This window comes from Ornithorhynchus anatinus, chromosome 7, assembly GCF_004115215.2.
Source record: "Ornithorhynchus anatinus isolate Pmale09 chromosome 7, mOrnAna1.pri.v4, whole genome shotgun sequence".
Lineage (NCBI taxonomy): Eukaryota > Metazoa > Chordata > Mammalia > Monotremata > Ornithorhynchidae > Ornithorhynchus > Ornithorhynchus anatinus.
The window spans coordinates 15,579,254-15,605,701 of record NC_041734.1 but is presented as its reverse complement, the minus strand read 5'-3'; the positions used below and the strand labels follow the sequence as shown (position 1 = coordinate 15,605,701).

General features: G+C 48.3%; 1 protein-coding gene across 1 annotated transcript in view; it reads right to left on the bottom strand.

Annotated features, from left to right (window-relative positions):
* Window positions 1–25,095, bottom strand: part of GAREM1 (GRB2 associated regulator of MAPK1 subtype 1) — a 153,864-nt gene extending 128,769 nt beyond the window's left edge. Inside the window, exon 1 of the mRNA XM_029068900.1 lies at window positions 24,939–25,095. Coding sequence (XP_028924733.1) covers window positions 24,939–25,095 — 157 coding nt within the window. The remainder of the gene's footprint in view (window positions 1–24,938) is intronic.
* Window positions 25,096–26,448: the final 1,353 nt, after the last annotated feature.

Sequence of the window (26,448 nt, the reverse complement as noted above, 5' to 3'; positions counted from 1 at the left end):
AGCAGCATGGCCTAGTGGATAGAGCTTGGGACTGAGAGTTAGAAGGACCTGGGTTCTAATCCCAGCTCTGCCACTTGTCTGTTGTGTGACCTTGGGCAGGTCACTTCACTTCCCTGGGCCTCAGTTACCTCATCCATAAAATGAAGATTAAGACTGTGAGCCCCAAGTGGGACCTGTACTGTGTCCAACCTGATTAGCTTGTATCTCCTCCAGTGCTTAGTTCAGTGCCTGGCACATAGTAAGCGCTTAACCAATACCATAAATAAAAAACCTCACAAAAAACACAACAGCCCGTGAAGCTCTTTCTGAATAATGGAAACAGTGTAGCCTAGTGGAGCACCGGCATGGGAGTCAGAAGACCTGGATATTAATCCCGGCTCTGACGGTTGTCCGTTGGGTGACCTTGGGTGAGTCGCTCAATTCATCTGAGCTTTAGTTTTCTGTAAAATGGGGATTCAATACCTGTTCCCCCTCCTACTGGGATTGTGAGTCCCATCCTGAGGCAGGGACTGTTTCCACCTGATTAATCTGTATTTATCCCAGTACTTAGAACAGTGCTTTTCACCCACTGAGCACAAATACCATAATTGCAAATATGGAGAAACAGAAGAGGCTACTATTGTGATTTTATTTATTATTCTGTGCCTTAAAGTCTTGGCAATCAAGCCAGGATCTAAAAGGGTTCCTTCTTCTGAAAACAGGCCAACCCACATGACATATCTTTCCACACACAACCCGCCTCCTGAAACCCACACAGAAAGCAGAGAAGTACTGCAAAAGTCTCCCAGAAAAACAATGTCTCAATATTTTCCCTTGCATTCCAAACTACAGTAAACTTCCTATCCCATTTACAGCCCACCACCCTGCTCAGTAAGGTCACTAGCACAGTTTTTTGAAGGCAATTCACTTCCACTCACAGAAGGCCATTCAATTTTTCTCAATAGTATTTCTGTATATACATCCGTGGGACAGGTGCAAATTTATAAGATGATTGCCTCTGGTATGCCGGAGTAGGGCGCTACAACTGAATGTTGCTAAATGGGAAAAGAGAAAAGTTATTGAACAGTAAAATGAAAAGTATTTATCCTACTTTGTATTTGGAATGTAAGCTTCCCTGACAATTGGTAGTGGAAATGTAAAGCTTTAAATAGTTACAACTTTGTAAATGCCTCCTATAATGGCTATTTTTTCCCTTTATTCTTCCTCCCAAAACTTCCAAGTATTAATCAGGACACAAACCTTGTCCTTAGATCTGACTATAAGGCTTGTGCTTGCTAGGGGGAAAAGCTTCTTTCTGTCACAAAACAATGCTGTGAACTAATGTGGCGACTCTCCCAACCAGGATTTAACTCCCCTCGTAGTGGATGGTTTCCTCAGTTTCTCCACTGCTGTTCACACCACAAAAGTTCATTTTATACCCATTCAGGTCACCTAAAATCTCGAGGTTGACACAGTCGAGGGCTGCCAGGGGCAGACGTTAAAGCTGATGTTTAATCTGTCCGGTTTCAATCGTATTTATTGAGCGCTTACTGTTTGCACAGCACTGTATTAAGTGCTTGGGAGAGTACAAAATAATATAATTGGTCAACACTTAGAGAAAGGTAGGGCAGCGAAACAGCCAAGTTTAATCCGGGAAGGACGGAATTTTTCCATTACCATTATGCTGTCTGGGAAGCAATGTATCAAGGGAGATTTCCTAGCCGGAATGAACGTTATTACTGGCTTAACCTGCTTTGTTGGTGATGTGATGCGACAGCATAAGAGTCACCTGTAGTTTTAAGTCTCCCTCGCTGCCGCCAACCCCTACCCCCTTCAACCAGCCCAGCCTTTGTCCATTGTACTGATAGGGGCTGAAGGGAAGAGAGATGCTTTCACTGAAAGATCCCAAACAAATGTCCTCATAAAAGGAAGATATTGTTCCAGAACAGAGACCGACTGTTCAGGTTAACAGAGCCAGAGTCTCCAGTATATACTCATTTGCATTAGCCATTCTATAAGGGGACATATGTAGCCTTGAAGTTTCAGTAGCATTATTCAAGAAAAACATGTCCACCAGAGGGATGGCCCACAACAAGTTCACATTCACGGACTAAGGATGGAAAATGAGGGATCTTGAAAGCAGGGTCAGAAACACGTCTGTTCCCGTTTCCCATCTCTCCTAGTTGACTTTGGTAAAAATGCTCTGGGAAAATCCCAAGCACCTGGTGCTGTAAACCAAGTTGCTCATACTTTTGGAAGCTCCACTCTGTCGCTCCTACATCCAGATGCACACATCTTTTCACTGTAATGACCCAAGGATAGAAGCTGATTACAACAAATTGCCTAGCTGAGTTTCTGCGTTGCAAATTACGCTAGGCACTTCCGATGCTTTCTACTCATAGAGGGAAGGTTATTAATCTACTGTGAATTAATTCCCTGGGGTAATCGGATCTAAAAAAGAACTAGAAGACAGAACACGGTGACAGCTTTATGTGCTGCGGCTTGAGATACCCCAGGGACGTCCAAGTTCCAACCTCTAACATATTCCTTTGTCCCTCTCGCCAGAGGTTGGGGCACACACAGCTTTGGGGTTTGGCTCTGTTTAGGCAGTTCTGTTCTGTTTGGCTCTGTTCTGGGGCTGGGAGTCACTGTACTTTGGGAGACGCCTTAAATGAATTTCAGGGGGAGGCAGAGCTGGCCAACCCGAATAATAAGAGGGAGATGTAGCAGAGATAAACTATAACAAGGTCTGTCTTAACAGAAGGACTGAAGGCAGTGTTTCCATGTAGAACTGGGCAATACTAGGAGAGACCTCAATTTACTCACGAGATAAAAGTACCTGACATTTAAGCAAGTGTACTTTCATTCATTCAATCATATTTATTGAGAGATTACTGTGTTTAAAACACCGTACTGAGCGCTTGGGAGAATTCAACAATAAATAAGACACTTTCCCTGCCTGCAACGAGCTTACCCAGGGTGTGCAGTCTCTGCAGGGGGCATTTTCATCTTGCTACCTTGAAAGTAACACGCTCCACACCACCCCCTGCACCCCTAAGATGGGCTTCCATTGCCGGTCTTCACAGTGGAGGCAGCATCAAAGGGGAAGCAGGTGTGTTTTCCATCCAGCCTTAAAGTTCGTGGGTTCATCTGCGCTGAACAAACACCTGGCAGATGGGGGCTGGAGCCAATTACTAATCCCCCATAGTAGTCCAAGTGCCAATGGTGGATTCCTGGGAGTGAAAAAGATCACAGAGGGAGAATTGCCAGGGCAGATGCTCAGGGTTTCATGGGTCTTGGGAAGGGGTCCATGGTGGCCTAAGTGAAATCAAACATGGCAGCTCTCAGGATGCCTGAGGCACGACTGTGGGATGCCACTTGGTCCAGGGTCTGATCTAGGTTTGCCTGGACAAGAGGGTTAGCAAAACTGTGGGGGAATAGGAAGGAGAAACTCAAGATAACCTACAGAAAATGAACTCTAAAAACACGAATGGAAGCCACTTCTTAGCCAATCTCCCTAAACTAAGAGGAAAATAGAGTCTCCAGAAGTTCCCGTGTCTTATTCCCTCTTGCCTGCGAGCCTACTATTTCATAAATTTTGTATCATCATCAAAAAAGCCTGGAAGGGAAGAGGCACAGCTTCTTTCTGCCTCAATTTCCCCAAACGTAAAGTGGAATTAATCACACTAACTTAATTATCAGAGAGAAACACTTAATGGCAATTAATAAAAAGTACTAAGTAAAAGTAAAGTACTAAAACAAAATCCTGCTTCTGGCCCAGAACACCCTCCTTCTTCATATCTGACAATTTCTCTCCCCCTCTCAAAGCCTTACTGAAGGCTCCTCCAAGAGGCCTTTCCTGACTATGCCCTCATTTCCTCTTCTCCTACTCCCTTTATTCATCCCTCCCTCAACCCCACAGCACTTATGAATAACCATAATTTATATTAATGTCTATCTTCCCCTCTAGACTGTAAACTTGTTGTGGGCAGAGAACATGACTACCAACTCTGTTATACTGCACTCTCCCCAGCACTTAGTACAGTGCTCTGCACACAGTAAGCACTTACGATTATTACAGAATCTACGAGGACTACATAAACCAAATGTACAGATCATATAATTCAGTGAGAACTCCAGAGTTGTTTGGTGTTGATTTTCTGGAAAACCCACCCTTTTAAGTACATTTTAAGAGCTCAGTCCGCTCTGATACTTCCCACGAATACCACCCATAACACACTTTCATTACACGTTTTGGAAATAACATGAGAAGCAGAGTGGCCTAGTGGATAAAACACAGGCCTTGGAGCCAGAAGACCTTTGGTCTAATCCCGGCTCCACCACTTGCCTGCTGTGTTTCCTTGGGCAAGTCACTTAAACTCCCCTGTCCCTCAATTTCTTCAACTGCAAATTGGGAATTCAGTAACTGTTCTCTTTCAGGCTGGGAGTCCCATGTGGGATAAAGACAGTCTTCCACCTGATTAACTAGTATCTACCCCAGCGCTCAGAACAGTGCTTGACACACAGTAAGCACTTAAATATCATTGGAAAAAAAAGCAAAATGGAAGAATTTGAGAACACTTCCCATAATTCAAGTCTGATCTTTTTAACTTGATCCATGAATCCAGTATAAGGAGAACCATTTGTCATATGTGTGGCCATGGTTCAGGCATGAAGCTAGCCATGCTTTCCTAACCTCTGCTTTAGCTTTTCCTTACTGTTTCATACAGTACTTTGTGTTTCTGCAACTTTATAGTATTTAATAGAGTAGAATAGCACTGAGTGGTCATCGTAAAAACCATTCTGTTGGTGGTGGACATAAAGATAAAACTTCAGTTGCAGCAGTACCTCTGAACATCCATATCCCCTATCTCTTTCATTCCCCATTGATTCGGTGACTATTTATACTGCGATTTTCCCCTAACAGTAAGTTCATTCATTCAATCAATCATATCCATTGAGCGCTTACTGTGTGCACAGCACTGTACTAAGTGCTTGGGAGAGTACAATATAACAATAAACAGACATACTGCCTGACCACAACAAGCTTACAGTCTAGAGGGGGAGACAGACAATGGAAATAAATTACAGATACGTAATGAGTGTTGTGGGGCTGGGAGGGGGACGAATAAAGGGAACAAATCAGGATGACAGAAAAGGGAGTGTGAGAAGAGGAAAGGAAGACTTAAGTCAGGGAAGTAAGTTCCTCAAGTGCACAATCCCTGCATTATAAGAGAACTCCCTGAATTGCCTAACTGTTGACTCAATCCTGGCCTGGGGTGCTGTTTGGTCTTTTGAACGGTGGTGGTGGTAGTGTGGGTGATCTTACTGGTGATGGTGGTGGTGACAGTGTTGACGGTGATGTTGGTGGTGACAATGGTGATGCGAGTAGTAAAGTAACATAAGTAGTCGACTCGCCCCTTTTCATTTGGACAGAATAAGAGGGTGTGGGAAGGCCACCTTCCAGAGAGCACTTCCTGACCACGTGGAAGACTCATATTTCTACTCGCTTGCAATCAGTGCCTTGCCACCTCATGGCAATTTTATTTTTCCTGCCTTTAGAACACAAACAAGTTTGGGAGATGAAGCCTAATACCAGGCCTGGTCAATCTGAACCAGAAAATTCTGTCTTGATCAATAAATGAGCACCCTATTAATGCTGGGGGCTAGAGAATGTTGGGAAGTGCCAGTGTGTAACTAAAGTTTCTAATGGCTCGTTTAAATAACCGGTGCCCTTCATGGAGAACAGCTGAGCTGTCTGTGGATGCACAACACTTCCTAATTTTACTGTTCTCTCTCCTATTTAGACTGAGAGCCCTATTTGGGACCGGGACTGCATCCAACCCAGTGAACTAGTATCTGCCCCGGAATTTAGAACAGTGCTTGACACACAATAAGTGCTTAACAAGTATCATAATCATAATAATAACAATTACAATTGTGTTCTCCCAACCACTTAGTACAGTGCTCTGGATAGAGTAAGCATTCAATATATCCCACTGATTGATTGGTTACAATTTTAGTAGCATGAAAAATTCCTTTTTCCTAACAAACAAGGTTTCAAATCCTCCTGACTAAAAATCCAAATGGACTAATTACTCCTGGAACCAAATGAAGGGTTTTTACAACTGCCTTGTTGTAAACCAACCCTAAACACAAATTGGAGCCTCTGTAGCATGTCAAAACTACTCTTACAAATTACACCCGGTGACAGTGCCTGCGACATTGTTCCAGCACACATGCTTGGCAGGTTCCACGTTTGGTGCTCTTAACTACGATAGCCCTAAATAGTGCTTGAACACAATCTTCCCAGTAAACCGACTCCCAGAGGACTAAGCTGGGACCCTAGTATACAGGGGTTCTTTTGCAGTAGTAGAGTCTTGGTGGTGGTTTTGAGACTGGGATTTGGATGACCGGCTGGGATCACTACCACTTACTTATGATGAAGGAACACTCTATCACTCAGAGCATCAATCTCAAAAGCAGAGGCAGCATGGCCTATTGGATAGAGCCCGGGCCTGGGAGTCAGAAGGACCTGGACTATAATCCCGACTCTACCACTTGTCTGCTGGGTTACCTTGGGGAAGTTACTTCATTTTTCTGAGCCTGTTATCTTGTCTGTAAAATGGAGATTAAGACTGAGTCCCATGTGGGACAGGGACCGTGTCCAACCTGATTTAGTCTGTATCTACCCAGTGCTCAGTACAGTGCCTGGCACACCGTAAGCACTTAATACCATATAAAAAGGTAAAACATTTTCTACCTTGAGCAACCTTAGAAATCTCATCAAATTGGCTGACTGGCTGTGGTCTGGAGCAGGAGGGAGAGAGAGGCATTCTAGGGTCCTGGTTTCGCTGTTTCCTCTGAAATCTACTCTTCCAGAGGCACCCGAGTCTACAACCACAGGCTGCTTGCTCTCATCCCAACCGCTGCTGAGGGCATCTGATCTGACAGTATCTCCCCTAGTGCTTAACACAGAGTAAGTGCTTCACTGATTTCACCATTACTTTTATCATGACTGCTTTTGTGGACAGGGAATGTGTCTACCATATGGGTCATACTGTACTCTCTCAAGCGGTGAGTCGTGCTCTGCACAAAGGAAGCGCTCAATAAACATACCAGTGACTGTTTGAACCCTCAAGGTTTTGGCTGCCAGAGTACTTGCAATTCCACATCTCCTATTCCCTAGGACAAAGTGCACAGACAGAAGCAGAAAAACATTACCACTGAAAACCATTAAAGGGATAAGGATGAAGCTAGCTATTCATTCACACATTCAGTCGACTTTATTAAGCACTTACTGTGTGCAGAGTGCTTGGCAAAGTATAATACAGCAATAATGAGTGACAATCCCTGCCCATAATGAGCTCACAGTTTAGCCAGTGCTTAGAACAGTGCTTGGCACATAGTAAGTGCTTAACAAATACCATCACTACCATTGTTATACAATGGACACAGAGCAAAAGCATCTTCTCACTAAGAGAAGATAAGGAAAACCTAATACTTACTGAGCACTTATTGTGTGCAGAGCCCTGTACTAAGCACCTGGGAAAATACAATAAACAGTTCGTAGACATGTTCCCTGCCCACAAGGAGCTTACAGTCGTCTTAAGAAAAGGAGTAGGACAGAATGGGGAAGAGAGAATTTTTTTGTTGCATGTCTGATATCAAAATGTGCTCCTAACTCTTCATGCCAGTTCATTCATTCATTCAATTGTATTTATTGAGCTCTCACTGTTTGCAAAGCACTGTACTACGCACTTGGGGGAGTACAACAATAATCAGACACATTCCCCGCCCACAATGAGCTTACAGTCTAGAGCTCTTCAATCCATCAATGGTGCTTATTGAACACTTTATATGTGCAGAGTACTGTACTAAGCACTTGGGAGAGTATAATACAACATAATTAGTGGACCCATTCCCTGCCCATAACGAGCTTACCGTTCTTATTAGGGAAATCTCCAAAACCTGAACAGAGATGCTAAATCGCTCTGCCACAGCCTGATCCAAGCAGCCAGGGTTTCAAAAGGAACAAATCCTAATCTTCTGGACACCTGACCACCGAAGTTGGCCCTGCCCTCAATCAAGTTATAATTACGCTTTAGCTCTATTCCAGCTCATTGCCTTTTGAAATGCCTCCCTCCCCTGCAGAGACAGAAAATTGGCAGGGCATCCATCTGTGAGTCTTCCAGCACTTTCCCGTTACCTTTGAGTTCCCAGGACAAGTCAGCAACTTTTGAGACCTAGAAAGGGTAATCGTAATTCCCTTCAAATTACTAACTCGATTCCTCTGCCAATAGCTACTAAAAATAAATGGAGAGGTAAGCTGATAAGGCAAAAAAAAAAATGGTGATGGATTTGTAGTTTGGACAACTACCAACTTCTCAGACTCAAAGTTACATCCAGTAAAGTTATTAAGTGACCAAGTGTTTCAATATATTTGAAAAGGATCACAACTTGAGGTCATTTTTAAATCAGTCATCTTTATTAAGCACTTACTATGTGCAGGCACTGTACTAAATGCTTGGGAGAGTACAACAGAGGTGGTAGACCCGTTCCCTGCCCACAATAAGCTTACGGTCTAAAGGGATTAACACAATATAAAGAGTGGCTGACCAACTTCATATTACATGGTTCCGCCTGCGCAGGTGCGCCCGGGGGCAGGGCCGGGGCCCGCTTTTCTCTTTCCCCAGTTGCGCCTGTCCCTCTGTCCCTCTGTCTTGCCATCTCGCTGTCCTGTGTAGGGGTGGGCTTGTCTCTCGCCATGTCTCTGTGTGATTCTAACTCCCTCTCTGTCTCTGTCAGAGAATCAGCGTGGCTCAGTGGAAAGAGCACGGGCTTTGGAGTCAGGGCTCATGAGTTCGAATCCCAGCTCTGCCACTTGTTGGCTGTGTGACTGTGGGCAAGTCACTTAACTTCTCTGTGCCTCAGTTCCCTCATCTGTAAAATGGGGATTAAGACTGTGAGCCCCACGTGGGACAACCTGATTCCCCTCTGTCTACCCCAGCGCTTAGAACAGTGCTCGGCACATAGTAAGCGCTTAACAAATACCAACATTATTATTATTATTATTATGGTTTAATTCTGAGACTTCCATTTGTTACCAAAGCTAAGACTCTTCAAGTGGATAGTTCTTGTCAGCCATTCTTCACCTGAGAAAAATGACATACTGTGATTTTGCTCCTCTTAATAATAGTGCCACTTGTTCAGCACTTACTACATGTCAACCACAGTTCTAAGCACCAGAGTAGGTACAAGAATAATCAAGTCAGACACAGTCCCCATCCCACGCAGGGCTAACAATCTAAGTAGGAAGGAGAATCCCCATTTTGCAGATGAGGTGACGGAGGCACAGAGAAGTTAAGTGACTTACCCAAGGTTACACAGTAGACAAGCGGTGGAACCGGGATTAGAACCCATGACCTCTGACTCCCAGCCCTGAGCCCTTTCCACTAGGCCAGGCTGCTCCCCTTCATAAAAACTGATAAAATTTTTAAGGTTTTTGTTAAGTGCTTACTATGTGTCAAACTCTGTTCTAAGCACTGAGGTAGGTACAAGTTAATTAGGTCTAACACAGTGCCTGTCCCGCATGGGACTCTCAGCCTAAGTAGGAGGCAGAATAGGTATCTAATACCCATTTGTGGTTTAGTCAGCATTAGAACCAAGGTCTTTTGACTCCCAGGCCACTGCTCTTTCCACGAGACCACGCTGCCTACAGTGTGTGATGATGTTGTAATAAACTCTGGAATGATTGCAGAAGCAAGGAGTCCAACCAGGTGACCAGGCCCATAAAGGGTTCACAGTCTAAAAGGGCCAAAGATGATGAGACTGGGAGTCAGGAGACCCGGGTTCTAATCCTGAGTCCACGACTTACTTTCTGTGTGACCTTGAGAAAGTCACTTCACATCCCTGGTTTCCTCAGCTGAAAAACGGGGATAAAACCACCGTTCACCCTGCCTCTTTGAGGGTGAGCTCCATGTGGAAAGGACTGTGTCTGATCTAGTTATCATATGTATCTACACCAGCCTTTAGCACAGTGCTTGGCACACAGTAAGTGCCTAATGAACACCATCATTATTCATATTAAGAGGAAGTAGGGGATAGAGGATTCAGGGAAAAATTAGGAGGCTAAAATGAACCAATACCCCAAAGTGGAAGCCCAGTATACAGGGCCGTGTGAAATCTGGTGGCGCTTTCTTAAATCAGTTGCAGAAAGAAAGCAAAGACAATCATTAAGAGAGAAACTATCCTTTGCAAGAGCTCAAGACATTAGTAAAATTTACACCTTTAGGATGGCAACTGATCAATCGTGCTTCTTGAGCACCTACCCTGTGCAGAGCACTAAACTACGTTCTTGGGAGAGTACAACAGAACAGAGTTGGTAGAAATATTTCCTGCCCACAATGACCTTACAGTCTAGAGTGGGAGACCAGACATTAGTGGAAATAAATTAATGTTGATATTTGTTAAGCGCTTACTATGTGCAGAGCACTGTTCTAAGCGCTGGGGTAGACACAGGGGAATCAGGTTGTCCCACGTGGGGCTCACAGTCTTAATCCCCATTTTAAAGATGAGGTAACTGAGGCACAGAGAAGTGAAGTGACTTGCCCACAGTCACACAGCTGACAAGTGGCAGAGCTGGGATTCGAACTCATGACCTCTGACTCCAAAGCCCATTTTCTTTCCATTGAGCCATGCTGCTTCTCATACAGACATGTACCTAAGTACTCATTCATTCATTCATTCAATAGTATTTATTGAGCGCTTACTATATGCAGAGCACTGTACTAAGCGCTTGGGATGAACAAGTCGGCAACAGATAGAGACAGTCCCTGCCGTTTGACGGGCTTACAGTCTAATCGGGGGAGATGGACAGACAAGAACAATGGCAATAAATAGAGTCAAGGGGAAGAACATCTCGTAAAAACAATGGCAATTAAATAGAATCAAGGCGATGTACAATTCATTAACAAAATAAATAGGGTAATGGAAATATATACAGTTGAGTACTGCGGGGCTGAGGGTGTGATGAATAAAGGGAGCAAATCTAAGTGCAGGTGACGCAGAAGGGAGTGGGAGAAGAGGAAATGGGGACTTAGTGAAGGAGATCATTCCGATCATTTAGCTCTTAGAACGGTGCTTGGCACATGGTAAGCGCTTAAACAAATACCATCATTATTATTCCAAAGCAATGCAGCTGTTGAGCACAGGACTTTTGAAACTTATCAAAACCCCCAGGTAATCAATGCCGCTGCTATGTACTGTAATCATTCAATGGTATTTACTGAGCGCTTACTGTGTGCAGAGCACTCTACTAGGCGCTTGAGAGAGTACACTACAATAGAGTGGGTAGACATTCTCTGCCCACAACAAGCTTACGGTCTAGGAGGAGAAAGACATTAATATAAATAAATAAATTATGGATAAGTGTTGTGGGAAAGTGCTGTACGAAGTGAAGAATCAGACAAGAGGGTGCCCCGAGTCAACTGCTAGAGCCCTGACCTCCAGCAGTCCAGAGAGTTTCTGACATTTGCATTAAGGCCAAGGCGAAGCCAAAGAAAATTTTCCTCTCTTCCCCGGTTGCAACTGTAAGATCAGGACCTGGGGATTGTTCCAACTAGTGGACAGGGTCTAAGTAGTGCATGACAACTCGCTGTGAATAATTTATTTGGTGGATAAAGTTTTCCTGCATCCTGACCAAACCGACTGATTGCTAGTGTCTGCTCCCTGGCAAAAGTAAGGGAATTGGGGAAGAGAGAGCAATAAGCCAAGTAAAGCTTTAGCCTCAGTTCATAGCCAATATCGGAAACTCAGAGAGCAGTCTTCCCTCTCATACAAATATATGCAGATTCAGTCATGGGGAAAGCCTGCAAGCTTATGTCTTACTCAATCATATTTACTGAGCACTTACTGTGTGCACAGCACTGTATTAAGCACTTAGGAGGGCACAACACAACAGAGTATATGGTAGAAACGTTCCCCGTCCACAATGAGCTTACCGTCTAAAGCGGGAGACAGATGTTAATATAAATAAATGACGGATATGTACGGAAGTGCTGTGAGCCTGAGGGTGGAGCGAATAAAAGGTGCAAAGCCAAGTGCAAGGGAGACACTGAAGGGAGTGGGAAAAGAGGAAATGAGGACCTGGTTGGGGAAGGCCTCTTGGAGAAGATGTACCTTCAATAAAGCTTTGAAGGTGGGGAAAGTGGTAGCTTGTCGAATACTCAGGAGCCAGAAGTTACCGGAAGACATCCAGCTGAAACCAAAAACTTCTTAATCTAAACTGTATATTTGCAATCTTAAGGGAAAAAAAAGATACAGCTAACTACTTGCCTACTTTAGGAGAATTCAGCAGACAACGGTGAGTACTTTAGCTCCCAGTGTTGACTGGCCTGAAACAGCCATCTCAAATTGGTGCTTGCATGAAGGAGAAGCAGAAAGAGGAAAATCAAGCAATGGTATTTATTGAGCATTTACTGTGTGAAGAATACTGTACTAAGCTCTTGAGAGAGAAGAATATAATTGAGTTGTCTAGCTGCATGCCCTGCCTATAGAGAGTTTATAGTCTAGATGAGGAGAGAAAATAAATGTGAAAATAAATTACAGATATGCATACAAGTGTTGCAGGGCTGAGAATGGGGGTCAATATCAAGGGCTAAAAGGGAACAGATCCTCGTGCAGAAGGGAGAGGGAGTGAGAAAAATGAAGGTTCTTGGAGATGTGATTTTTAATACAGTTTTGAAGGTGGGGAGAGTGGTGATCTCTCATAATATTAAGGGGGTGGGAGATCCAGGGCAAAAGGAGGATGTGGGCAAGGGATCAGTGGTGAGAGATGAGATGAAGGAAAAGTGAGCAGGTTGGTGTTGGAGGAGCAAAGTGTGTGGAATGGACTGTAGTAGGAAATCAGCAAGGTAAAGTGGAGGAGGAGAGCTGATTGAGTGCTTTACTCAAGACTGAAAACCCTACTTCCTTGGCGGTGATGAAGACCCAGCCAGACCCAATGACCCGATCCCAGATCCTCCCAGAAGCTCTACACTCTCCAGGGATCATGGGATTTCCAGAAGCCACTAGAGCTAAAACGCATCTCAAAGAGCCGGGATTGTGCTGAGATGGGAAAGCACTGCTTGCTCAAGTTCTGTCAGCGCTCCCCTTCTTCACGCGTCGGCGGTGACGGAAATCTAGGGGGGTGAAGAGAGTAATGATTTTTCCCTCAAATAGCCAGTGCTTTTGAAACACTGACAGTCAGAGGTGAGGTCGTCTCACTACTAATCTGAAAGCCTCCCCTTCAACTGAGAAGACTTACCAAGGCAGCTCTGGAGCCACTGGAATACTCTACCCATATCTTGTTTTACTAGGCTCAGTCGAAAGAAGAAAATGCTCTCTGAAGGACTCAATATTAGGAAAGTCTAAACCTACCAATGTATTTTTTTTCCAGTGTATGTGTGTGAGCCCGCATACCCACCACACAGACCCACACACCCTCCAGCTCATTTTTTTTGCAGTCAATTCTTCCCCGGAGAAAACCCAGCGCCAAAGCATCTGGACTCTTCTTCCAGAAGACATTAAACGACTACTTCGGTTTTCACCAATACCCCGGGGAAGCAGTGGCTTTAAAGTTAATTAAAAGTTTCTTTTTATAAAAATTCAATTTCTGGGGCTCCTCGTGGCTGAGGAGAAAGGCGAGGAAGTCATAGCTAGCAGCAACCCATCGATGGATTCTTCTCCTTGGGGAAAACAGCATGTTTTTCATATTTGCAGATGACCTTCCCCACATATGCAATGAGGTTGGACAGACAAGGAGGTGCTTAAAGCATTACTTGTGGTATTTGTTAAGCTACTACTATGTGCCAGGCACTGTACCAAGCACTGGGGAGATACAAGGTAATTGGGTTGGATACAGTCCCTGTCCCACAAAGGCTCACCGTCTTAATCCCCAATTTACAGATGAGGTAAGTGAAGCACAGAAAACTAAAATGACTTGTCAAGGTTGCACAGCAGACAAGTGAGGGAGCAGGAATTAAAATTCTGGTGCTTCTGACTCTCAACCCCATGCTGTTTCCACTAGACCATTCGTTTTTCTCACACTGTTAACACGTAGATTTTGGCGAAGAATAATAGCGATGGTTGCGTGCTTGTTATGTGGCAAGCACTATATGAAGTGCTGGGGTAGCTACAAGATAATCAGGTTGGATAAAGTTCCTGTCCCACATGGGGCTTCCAGGCTAAGTAGGAATGAATCAGGGAGGCAGAGGACAATTGGGAGTGCAAGGAATGCTGCTGTGACCACCAAGACCAGAGGGATTACCTGAAGGAGGCCCTAGGGTGCTATACCCTCAACTAGGGTTCAGAACTGCGGCCAGAACAGCACAAACCCACAGGCCGGGAGAGGGAGGGGATTGTCAGGCCAGACTCAGGAACCCTCCGCATAACCAAATTTCATAGCCTGGAAAGGAGGTTGGGCCCTTCAACTATTGCAAATCTTCATTTTAGTCTGTAGCTTGTGCCACAACTGGATACAGGCAATGTGGACCTCAAAGACACAGGGCCTTATCTCCTATTTGATTTGTGCATCATTACCCACAGTGCTCTCTAAGTCACAGAATTCAATCAATCTGTGGTATTTATTGAGAGTTTACTGTGTGCAGAGAACTGTACTAAGCTCTTGGTTGAGCAGAACAGAGTTGGAAGACTTAATAATAACAATGATGCTGGTATTTGTTAAGGGCTTACTATGTGCAGAGCACTGTTCTAAGCGCTGGGGTAGATACAGGGTAATCAAGTTGTCCCATATGAGGCTCACAGTCTTCATCCCCATTTTACAGATGAGGGAACTGAGGCACAGAGAAGTTGTGACTTGCCCACAGTCACACAGCTGACAAGCGGCGGAGCCGGGATTCAAACCCATGACCTCTGACTCCCAGCCCGTGCTCTTTCCACTGAGCCACGCTGCTTTTCTAGAAGACTTGATCTCTGCTCCTGCAGAGCTTAGTCTAGATGGAGAGACAGACATTACGATAGCTTGCATTCCGAGGAAACTTATCTGTGTCTCAGTTGCCTTGTTTGTAAAATGGAGATGAAGACTGTAGGCCCCTGTGGAACATGGACAACTTGATTATCTTGTACCTAATCCAGGACTTAGTACAGTACCTGGTACATAGTAAGCGCTTAACAGATACTATTTAAAGAAAAAAAGGAAAATTTTGGCTAGCAGAAGGGTTTTCCTGGCAAAGGCAGGTGAATAACCTTGTCTTCCTCAAACTTATGTCAGTCTTTTTTTAAAAAAATGATATTTCTTACTACTAAGTGCTGGGGTAGATACAAGCTAATCAGGTTGGGCACAGTCTCTGTCCCACACAGGGTTCACAGTCTTCCTCCCCATTATACAGATGAGGAAGCAGGCACAGAGAAGTGAAGTGACTTGCCTGAGGTCACCCAGCAGTCAAGTGGAGAAGCCAGGATTATATCCCAGGCCCTCTGTCTCTTAGGCCCACGTCTTTCCACTAGGCCACACTGCTTTTCACTGAACTTCATAGCAGTCCATAGCAATTCCTCATAACTACAAAGTGGTTCATTCCATGTGGGTGTTTTCTAGGACGTGTTCTTCTAGGGAACAGTCGTCAGAACCCAGCTACTGTTCCACTGACTCAAACACTTTTGATGATGCTCTCTGATGGTTGGCGTTGGAAGGGTTCCCTGGAGTCAGTAGGCCACTCTGCTTTATTTCAACATAATCCGAATCAACGTACATATTGGGCGCCTCCCCAGTCAGGAGCTGAATTAAGCGCTGGAGAGAATGACACAGAGATGAATCAATCAAAGGTATTTATTGTGCGCTACGTGCAGAATGCTATACTAAGAGCTTGGGAGAGTACAATACGACAGTTAGCAGACACGTTCCCTGACCACAATGAGTTTACAGTCTAGAGGGGAGACAGACATTCCTACTGAAGACATGATCCCAGTCCTCAAAGCAGCTTACAATCTCATGGCAGAGAGAGTCCCAACAAAATTCACAGACTATAAGAGGGAGAAGAGAATGGAAAGATAGATAGGTAAATGCTCAATAGTAGAAGCAGCATGGTTCAGTGGAAAGAGCCCGGGCTTTGGAGTCAGAGGTCATGGGTTCGAGTTCCGACTCTGCCACTTGTCAGCTGTGTGACTGTGGGCAAGTCACTTAACTTCTCTGCCTGTTACCTCATCTGTAAAATGGGGATGAAGACTGTGGGCCTCACGTGGGACAACCTGATTACCCTGTATCTACCCTAGCGCTTAGAACAGTGCTCTGCACATAGTAAGCGCTTAACAAATACCAACATTAATATTATTATTATTATTGAGTGCTTACTATGTGGAGGGCACTGTACTGAGTGCTTGGGAAAGTATAACACAATAAGCATTGGACATGAGGAGCGTACAGATTAGAGACGAGTTTACAATCCGGAGACGAGCTAAATTGACAGGCAAAAGTAGGGGACTGGTGGCCGTTCAACATATTTCAAATATGTTGAAATAAAGCACAACGCCTTTGCTTCTGTTGTTCTTTTCAACAGGCTTAGAAGAGTTTTCTGTACACAGCTTGTGCTCGCATACCATTATATTATTACCTTCTCACCGTCGAGCGTTGGGAAGACAAAGATATTACTTAAATCTAATTCTCTTTCAGACTAGAGGTTCTAAGACCTCCTCCTGAGAAAGTGACTTTCAGAAGTCACCCTAACTCTTTTAGCTTTCGATGCGATTCACAAGGATTTTTAGAGAAACATGCCAAAATGCCTACCGCTACCTGCCCGGGATAAATCAAAGATTTAACATTTGTAAAGGAAACCCCTACTTGGCGGAAGCTCCTACAAAACTACCCATCGGCTGAATGGTCAGGTTGAGTTGGCCAGCACTGGACTGAAGAAGCGATAGAAGCTGTGGTCCCGGCAATCTCTTAAACTGAAATAAATGGGTTAGCGAGCTGGCCCGTAGCACAACCTCCACCATTTCAGGCACAAGGGGATGTCAGTCAGTCAGTATTTATTGAGCACTTACCATGAGCAAAGCACTGAACTAAGCTCTTGGGAGAGTACAATATAGCAATACAACAGAAACATTCCTCGCCCACAGTGAGCTTTTCTAGAGGACGAGCTTGAGGAGAATAGGTAACAGCTTTGGGTCGACCAGCCAGATTCCTCTTTGCCAAAGGAAGGGTTCAGAACAGGGTCAGTTCAGTCCTTCAGGGAGAATTAGTTGTTGAACACGCTGTGCTTTGTTGTCAAACCTTCAAATCAGTGGTTCTGCTAGCAAGGAATGAGCACTGAAGTATATACAGGTACTTTGGGTCTGAATGCTTATCTCTGTGTTCTAGATTGTGAGACCCTTGAGGGACAAGGTCCTTGTCTAATTCCCCCTGTGATCTTTTCCAGCGTTTGTATAGTGCTCTGCTCAATACTATGACTTACTAATGTCACACAAGTTTTCCCCCCGACCCCCTCAGCCTTTCATAACTAGAACCTGAGGTCTAATAGAGATGGGGGTGGAGCGGATGAAGAACAAGTCGGGGAGATCCAGAAGGAAGACAGTATGAAGAAAAGTCATGACACTCCACACAAGGTACCCTCAGTTAACTCTAGCACTTACAAACTTATTTACAATTTCCTTAGCCTCTGTGTATATAAGCATACCCATGAACTGTGAACAGTTGTAAATATTTTCACATTTGTTTGCATCGATAGAGCGTATGCTGCCGGAGGACAGGATGTGTGACATTTCTTTATTTTGTACTTCCTAAGCACCTAGTACACTGCAGCATACCAAGTAGGTGCTCCATAACTGCTACTACTAACTAAACCAATCTCTTAAGATTTACTATACTCACAAGAGATGCCCGGGGCTTGCATGGGGTTCCTAGAATTCACCAGTCTTTGCAAGACAAAGAATTCTTTATACCACGCTTGTAGAAAATCACACATTTGAATTTCATTCAGTTTAATATCTAAGGCCCAATGGCAGACGGAAAGGGGCAGGCTGGTAAAATCTGACTGCTGAATAGTGAGTTATCACCCCATCCTTCTCATCATCACGATTATTGGTTCAGGGCCCTGTGATGGACACTGGCAAACTTTGGAAATTAGCAGACACCAGTCCCTACTGATTCAGTCTTCTCACGAGGGAAGAGTCTCTGAAAGTGACGAAATCCCCGTCTACCCAATCAGAGCAACCGAGGAACCTCCAAAGTCAGTTTGAATTGTAAAAGCCTTCCCAGGGTTTCAACAAATCCAAGGTTTCCCCATTCCTGATGGATCAAAAGGCCACTTCTCCATCACTCTCTGTGAAACTGTGGTGGACATGGTCACCTCTCCTGGTGAAGGATGGGGAGGTTACTTGGAACTCACTTCTACTCCCCTTCTCCTCACCACATCCTAAAACTCTGGTGCTTATCCACAAGGCCTTCCCCGATCCGTTTATTATAATAAACAATGATCTCAATTATTTATAAGTGCTTGCCTGTATGTGCCAAACAATATGGCAGCAGCAGGCATACTTGCATGAGTTAAGTACTTACTATGTGCCAAGCACTGTACTAAGCCCTGGGAAAGTATATAGAGGTGGGAATTAGACACAATCCCCATCCCTCAAGAGGCTCACAGTTTGAGAATATAAGGAGAGACTATAAAGGGAGAAGTTAAGCACCCGGGGGAGTTACGATACCATCGGAATGGGTACCGTAGTCCCTGTCCTTCACAGGGCTCAATGTCTAAGAGCAGGGAGAACAGGTATCTGGACCTGAATGTCTACTCAGATTGTGAGACTCATGCGGGACAGGGACTGGGTCCAACCTGATTAACCTGTATCTACCCCAGGTCTTAGAACAGTGCTTAACGCATAGTAAGCGCTACATATCATGAAACAAAAACAAATTTCTGGTGCTAATTTCAGCCAGAAGGGCCTTTCCGGTTTGCCCCAGCCCCACTCCCTAAGCCACCTCTGGTGTGCAGACCCACGGCCCTTTCCCACTGCTCATTTCAGCAACATGGATCCATGGAAGGCCCACCGGTTGCCCTCGATCGACCAACGGTATTTAGTGAGAGCTTATTCTTTGCAGAGCACTATATTAAGCGCATGGGAGAGTACAACAGACACATTCTCACCCCACGACGATCTAAATGGTATTTATTGAGGGGTTACTGTGTGCAGGGTACCGCAGTAAGCGCTTAGGAGAGTACAATAGAACAGACTTAGTAGACACGTTCCCTGCCCACAACGAGCACATTTCCAAATCAGACCCTTGATGTGGCAGGCTCCGCCTCCCACCTCCCGACTCCCCCTCCCGCCCCCCAATCTTTTACAAACTTCAGCCTAGATTAGAGAGGCATGCTGTGATTTCAGCTGCCCCTGAAGGTCACCCTGCAGCTAAAGCCGGGATAGAATGCAGTAGTCAAACTACTAGTTAAAGGACACGAGCTACCAGGGAAGCAACTTCCCCAGATTCCACGGTCCGCAATGCCAGGCATCTTGCCGAACGAGAATTGACGATCCCATCTCCACAGAGGTGGATTACGGTAAACTCCCATTTCAACGGACCTCCGGGGACCCGGTCATAGCTCTCAGTTCTGGATTCCACATGCCCCCATAAAAAAGGGCCTACGGTCAATCCAATAACACAGATGCTCTAATACATGAAATGTCAAAACGGGAAAGACTCACTGTCAGTTACTCTGGCGATCCGCGGCCGCCGCTTCTGGACACCTGAATCGATAGGGCAGACCCTCTGCTGCTTGCTTCCCGGGTGACCTTGGGCAAATCACTTAATTTCTCTTTGCCTCCCTTTCCTCACCTATAAATTGGAGACTAAATAGCTGTTCTCCCACCGCCTCAGTCTGCGAGCCCCATGTGGGTCAGGGGCTGTGTCCTATCTGCTTAAGTAGTAGATACTATCCCAGTAGATAGTTCAGATAGTTAGAGAAGCAGCGTGGCTCAGTGGAAAGAGCATGGGCTTTGGAGTCAGAGGTCATGAGTTCAAATCCCAGCTCTGCCACTTGTCTGCTGTGTGACCTTGGGCAAGTCACTTCACTTCTCTGTGCCTCAGTTACCTCATCTGTAAAATGGGGATGAAGACTGTGAGCCCTACGTGGGACAACCTGATTCCCCTGTGTCTACCCCAGCGCTTAGAACAGTGCTCTGCACATAGTAAGCGCTTAATACCAACATTATTATTATTATTCAGTATATAGAAAGTGTTTAACGAATATTACTATTATGATTATTATTAATAAAGAACATTAGTAAGTCATATTTTCCCTTGAAAGCAGAGCCCGGGGAGGAAATGGACTTTATTTTGAAAGATTGACTCCTCCACAAAGTATCAATCTGAGCTGAAATACCACTGGGATGTAGGCTTTCTGAGGTGGGGAGAATTGGGTCCTCAGGGCTTGGCTGGCCATGATATTCGGAAACATGCCTGATTTGGTGATCTCTAATCTGCCATTCCTCTCCTTGCTCTTCTACCTCTTCCTTCCCATCAGTCCCTTCCGACCCTACCTCTGCCCTCTCACCTGGAGGTCCCGGAGAGCTAGACTCCCCGACTGGCTTAGCTGAGAAGCAGCGTGGCCTACTGGATAGAGCACGGGCCCGGGAGTCAGAAGATCTGGGTCCTAACCCCAGCTCCGCCACTTGCCTGCTGTGTGACCTCGGACAAGTCACTTCACTTCCCTGTGCCTCAGTTACCTCACCTGTAAAATGGGGACCGAGACTGTGAGCCCCATGTGGGACACGGACTGTGCCCAACCTGATTAGCTCGTGTACCTACCTCCCACGCTCAGTACAGTGCCTGGCATATAATATGCATTTAAATACCTAAAGAAAAAAAAGCGGGTTCCATAGCTTGGCAATTCTCTTTCAGCACATGGGAGAGCCGGAGCTCAAGCAGCTGGAGGAGAAGCCAGTCTTCCCTGCACCTTCCAGGGCCTGGATCCTGAATTGGCAGGCTGGGGAAGGTACATCTGACAGAGTCTCACCAACACCCAGCCCAGATGAGGAGCATCCACCTGATTCTTCTCTACCCCTCCAGAACATTCCAGGATAGCCACTATAAAGCTGAAGATCCAATACAGCACGGATGCCAGGAGAAATTAAGGGACTCTTAATTGAATAGGCCCCGAATATTTGAAGATCACTTTTCTCTGCCCCCCAGGGCAGCTGCAGAGCATTTGAGAATGGTCAAGAAATTTAAGCCTCAAGGGATTAAAAGCTCTTAGTTTCGCACCTCCGCTCCACTCAAAAAAAGACCACAAACCAGAAGTCAGCCGGTCTTTTGGGATCATCTGTTTGTTTTGAAGACTGGCAACCTCAAAATTCTAGAGTCCTGAGCCACCGGGGGAAATCTACGGATTTTTCTACGGGCCGGCACCTCAGGGCCGAACCTAGAAGGGTGCCTCACCCACACCTAATCTGCTTCCTTCTTTCCCTAGTCAAAGTCAACTGTGCCACTGCTCTCACGTTCCCTCCCCTGAGCCACTCCTTTTAGAGATAGAAAGCGATCTAATTCCCAACGAGGTATGCGTTTCACCATCGGGCTACCCGATTTTATACTCCTGACATTTTCGTCTCCACGCCCTCTCGGCTCAGCCCCAGCGAGCGCTTCACCGTGGGGCTCCTGAAAAAGAAAGTGAGACGGTGCGCGAGTGCCACCGTTGGAAATATGGCAATACCCGGCTCCCCTACCCTACCCCGCAGCGTGAAGAGAAATTCTTCAACCCCTCTCCCTACCATCTGCCCTTCTCCAAACTCCCAAACCCAGCACCAACGATCTAACGGAGAAGACCTGGATTCTTCTCGCCTCCCACATTCCACCATTTCCCCTTCCTCTTTCCCCAGCCAAAAGATGGAATGGAATCCAAAGGGCTGCCCGATTTCTATCAAAGGCCCGCGAGGGGCTGCTCCATTTCTATTAGATGAAGGCCGAGGTCCGGGGGTGAAGGGCAGTAAATCCACACCCAACGGTGGGATAGGGAGGGTGGCTGAGAGCGGAGGGAGGGGAACGGGGTGATGTTGCAAGTGAGTCAGTTACTATAGCCTGAACGGCTGCCAGCTCGGCCTGGCAGGCAGATTAAACTTGGCATCCTTTTAGAACGAGAGTCTGAGGGTCGTTTAAACTGCTTCAAGTAGCAAGGTTATTTTACCAGCAAATCAGGCTCGCGTAGGACCCTTGTAAAATGAGCACAATCTCGCACAGTCGGTTTAGTCCCATAAAAAACGACCGGCGATTCCAGACGTAAAAGCCTCAGACTCTTTCCTGGAAAAAATTGGTGGAAGTCACAACAAAGGGCCAATATATTACAGCTGGTGCCTGGAACGCTTCCGACGGTTCCCGAGGGGATCCAGGGAGAGCGCACCCTGCCCCTTATTGTTGCAGAGTGAAGAGTGAAGGGAGGACGGCGGGGAGAGGGGGCGAAGAGGGCTTGGGTCAAGCTCTCTTTAAAATACCAATGCCCGGAAGTCAGTGTGGGAACCCGGCTCCATCCGACGCAACACGCCCGGCTGCCAGTTCTTCGTACCAGAAAGGAGGAAGAAAAGAACAAGTTTTTGTCCTTTTCAAACCCTCCAAGTTGCAGTGGAGAAGCAGCGGGGCCCCCAGGGTAGAGCCCGGGCCTGGAAATCAGAAGGACCCGGCTCCTACGAGAAGCGGCGTGGCGGCGCGGATAGAGCGCGGGCCTGGGAGTCAGAAGGTCATGGGTTCTAATCCCGCCTCTGCCACTTGTCAGCTGGGTGACCCTGGGCAAGTTACTTCCCTTCTCTGTGCCTCATCTGTAAAAACGGGGATCAGGACCGGGAGCCCCGTGGGGGACACGGGCTGGGTCCGATCCGATTAGCTCGTATCTCCCCCAGTGCTTAGTACAGTGCCTGGCACGCCGTAATCGCTTAACGGCGTTTAAAAAAAAAAAAAAAAGGAGGGAAGCCCAGCTGTCTTGTGGATTCCGGCACACTCACTTCTCCGGGAGAGTCACTTCAGGGTTTTCTCTTTTGCCGAGAGGCTCGTCATCTCTTCCCACTCCCTCACCTCTCTTCCAATAGTACCTGCCCTCCACCTCCTGCATTCATTCCTCTTTCCTCCCAAATTGCTCCTCTCTCTCCCAGCCGTTCGCGTCGGCGGCTGTCAAAAATCTTACAGCTTTTCCACGACCCTTCACGCCCCTGACGGCCCCAAGGAATAGCACTTGGGCTTTTTCCGAGTGCCCGCGAACTTGTCTGATTTTAAGAGGACCAAAAAAACCCCTACCGGATCACAAGGTTCCCCCCGGATGGCTGGGCCGCAGGTCGGAAGGGCCAGCCTAGACCTCCCGGGCCACTTTTTAAACCGGGCATCCATCCTTTCGCTCCCCTTCTGCGCTTCCCGACAGCTCTCCCCGACTTGTTGAAATACTTCTTTAAGCTCCGGTGTCGGGGAAAGCTCCTTAACGACGGAGGGACCGGCCCCAGGTCCTCCCCTGCCGTACTTGAGGGAGATGGGTCTCCAGTTGGGAAACCACCCAAGACAAAACCAACGGGAGCAAGGAGGATAACCGTCCAAATCGTCCAGGACCCAAGTTCCCGCAGCTGGCAGGGGAAGGGAGCGCGCCCTGCCAGGGTGACTGCCCATGCTTCAGAAGGACAACAGGCACTTTGGCAAATCTAATCCAATTTTTTTTTTTTTTTTTTTTTAAAAAAGCCCATTTTTAGGGAACTGCGGGCATCTGGGAACGCTCCGGGCATCTGTGCGCCCGCTGGCTTATCCCGGGCCTCCCCTTCTCCGACCTAACGAGAAGGGGAACGAGAAGCAGCGTGGCTCGGTCTAAAGAGCCCGGCTTTGGGAGTCAGAGGTGATGGGTTCTAATCCCGGCTCCGCCGCCTGTCCGGCGTGTGACCTTGGGCGAGTCCCTTCACTCCTCTGCGCCTCGGCGACCTCACCCGTCAAATGGGGATGAGGACCGTGCGGCCCGGGTGGGACAACCACATCACCTTGCATCCACCCCGGCGCTTCGAACAGTAAGCGCTTGAGAAATACCACGGCTGGGAGTGAGGATGAGCCGGCGGTGGGACACCGGCCCTTGGGCGCCGCTGACAAATACCGGGGCCCTGTCGAGGGGCAGCGCTGCGCCCCACGTGCTGCCCCCCCTCCCCCCTTAGAAAGCGGGCGGCGGTGCCGGGCCGGACGAACTCGGGCGGAGAGGAGGGCGATGATGGGCGGGAGCCGGGGCGGACTCCGGCGGGGGGGCGGGCGCGGCTCCGGCTGCGGGCCCGGGAGGCTCGGCCGCACCACCCCGCACACCCCTACGCCCCACCCTGCACACCCCACCCTGCACACCCCACCCTGCACACCCAACCCCGCACACCCCTACACACCCAATCCTGCACACCCAACCTCGCACACCCCTACACCCCACCCTGCACACCCAACCCCGCACACCCCTACACACCACCCTGCACACCCCACCCTGCACACCCAACCCCGCACACCCCTACACCCCCCCCCCTGCACACCCCACCCTGCACACCCAACCCCGCACACCCCTACACACCACCCTGCACACCCCACCCTGCACACCCAACCCCGCACACCCCACTCACCACCCTGCACACCCAACCCTGCACACCCAACCCTGCACACCCAACCCTGCACACCCCTGCACACTCCACCCTGCACACACTTACACCCCCCCCTGCACACCCAACCCCGCACCCCCCTACACCCCACCCTGCACACACCTACACCCTCCCCCTTAACACCCGCCAACATACCACCCTGCACACCACCCTGCGTACACGTCCGCACCCCCCTGCACACCCAACCCCGCACACTCACACACACACACGTCCACGCGACTCCGTCTACACGCGGCCCGGCCCGGCCCGCCCCGCGCCCCGCCCCCCCCTCCCCCCCCCGCACTCACACACTGTGCGGAGCGTTAGCCGGAGCCCGGCGCGGGGAGCCTCACCGCTGTCCAGCCGTGCGATCTGCGGCAGGCGGTGAGTGCTGACCAGCAAGTCGAGCGGCAGGGCCGCCCCGCTCCACTTCACCTCGTTGAGGCGGCCGGGCGGGGAGGGCAGCGGCGAGGGCAGCGGCGAGGGCAGCGGCGAGGGCAGCGGCTCCATCCTGGCGGCGGGCGGCGGGCGGCGGAGGACGACGGGGGCTCAGCGGCCCGGGGCCCCGCAGGGGGGCGGGGAGAAGGTGGGCGGCCGCCGGGACTCCCGGCCCCGCCCCCTCGGCCGGACGCCAGGAGCCGGAGCGGGACGAGGAGATGGAGGCCGAGCGGGAGGAGGAGGAGGAGGAGGAGGAGCGGGAGGAGGAGGAGGAGGAGCGGGAGGAGGAGGAGGAGGAGCGGGAGGAGGAGGAGCGGCGCGCCGCCCGCCCGCCATCGCAGCGCTCCCGCCGCCGACTGAGCCGCCGCGGCCCGGGCCGCCCCACGCCTGCGCCGCTTCCCCCGGCCCCGCCCCCCGCCCGGATCCCGCCAATCCACGCCCGCCGCCCGAGCCCGGCCACGCCCCCCCCGAGCCCGCCCCCTCCCCGGATCCCGCCAATCATCGCCCGCCGCCCGCCCCCGGCCGCGCCCCCTCTCCCGACCCCACCAATCCACGCCCGCCGCCCGCCCCCGGCCACGCCCCCGGCCACGCCCCCCCCGAGCGCGAGGCCAACGAAACCTGGGGTCGTCCGGCCGCTCCGGCGCGCCCCCGCGCGGGCCCGGCCGGGGGTGCGACGCCCCAGCCGCGGGAGCGGTGAGCGGCCGCTTCGCCGGATTCATCCATCCATCCCTCCATCCATCCATCCATCCCTCCATCCCTCCATCCATCCATCCAGCCATCCAGCCATCCAGCCATTCATTCATTCATTCACCCAGCCATTCATTCATCCACCCATCCATTCATTCATTCATTCGCCCACCCATTCATTCATCCATCCATCCACCCATCCATCCATCCATTCATTCATCCATCCATCCATCCACCCACCCATCCATCCATCCATCCATCCATCCATCCATCCATCCATCCATCCATCCATCCATCCATCCATCCATGCATTCATGCATTCATGCATTCATTCGCCCATTCATTCATGCATTCATTCATTCACCCACCCATTCATTCATTCATCCATCCACCCATCCATCCATTCATTCACCCACCCATCCATTCATTCATCCATTCATCCACCCATCCATTCATCCATTCATCCACCCATCCATTCATCCACCCATCCATTCATCCACGTGAAGACACATGGGACAACCTGATGACCTTGTATCTCCCCCTAGCACTTAGAACAGTGCTTGGCATACAGTAAGCGCTTAACAAATACCAAGATTATTATTAATATCATTTATTAAAAGCTGGGGTAATAATAATAATGATGATGGTATTGTTAAGCACTTACTATGTGCCAAGCACTGTTCTAAGCGCTGGGGTAGGTACAAGGTAATCTGGTTGACCCACACGGGGCTCACAGTC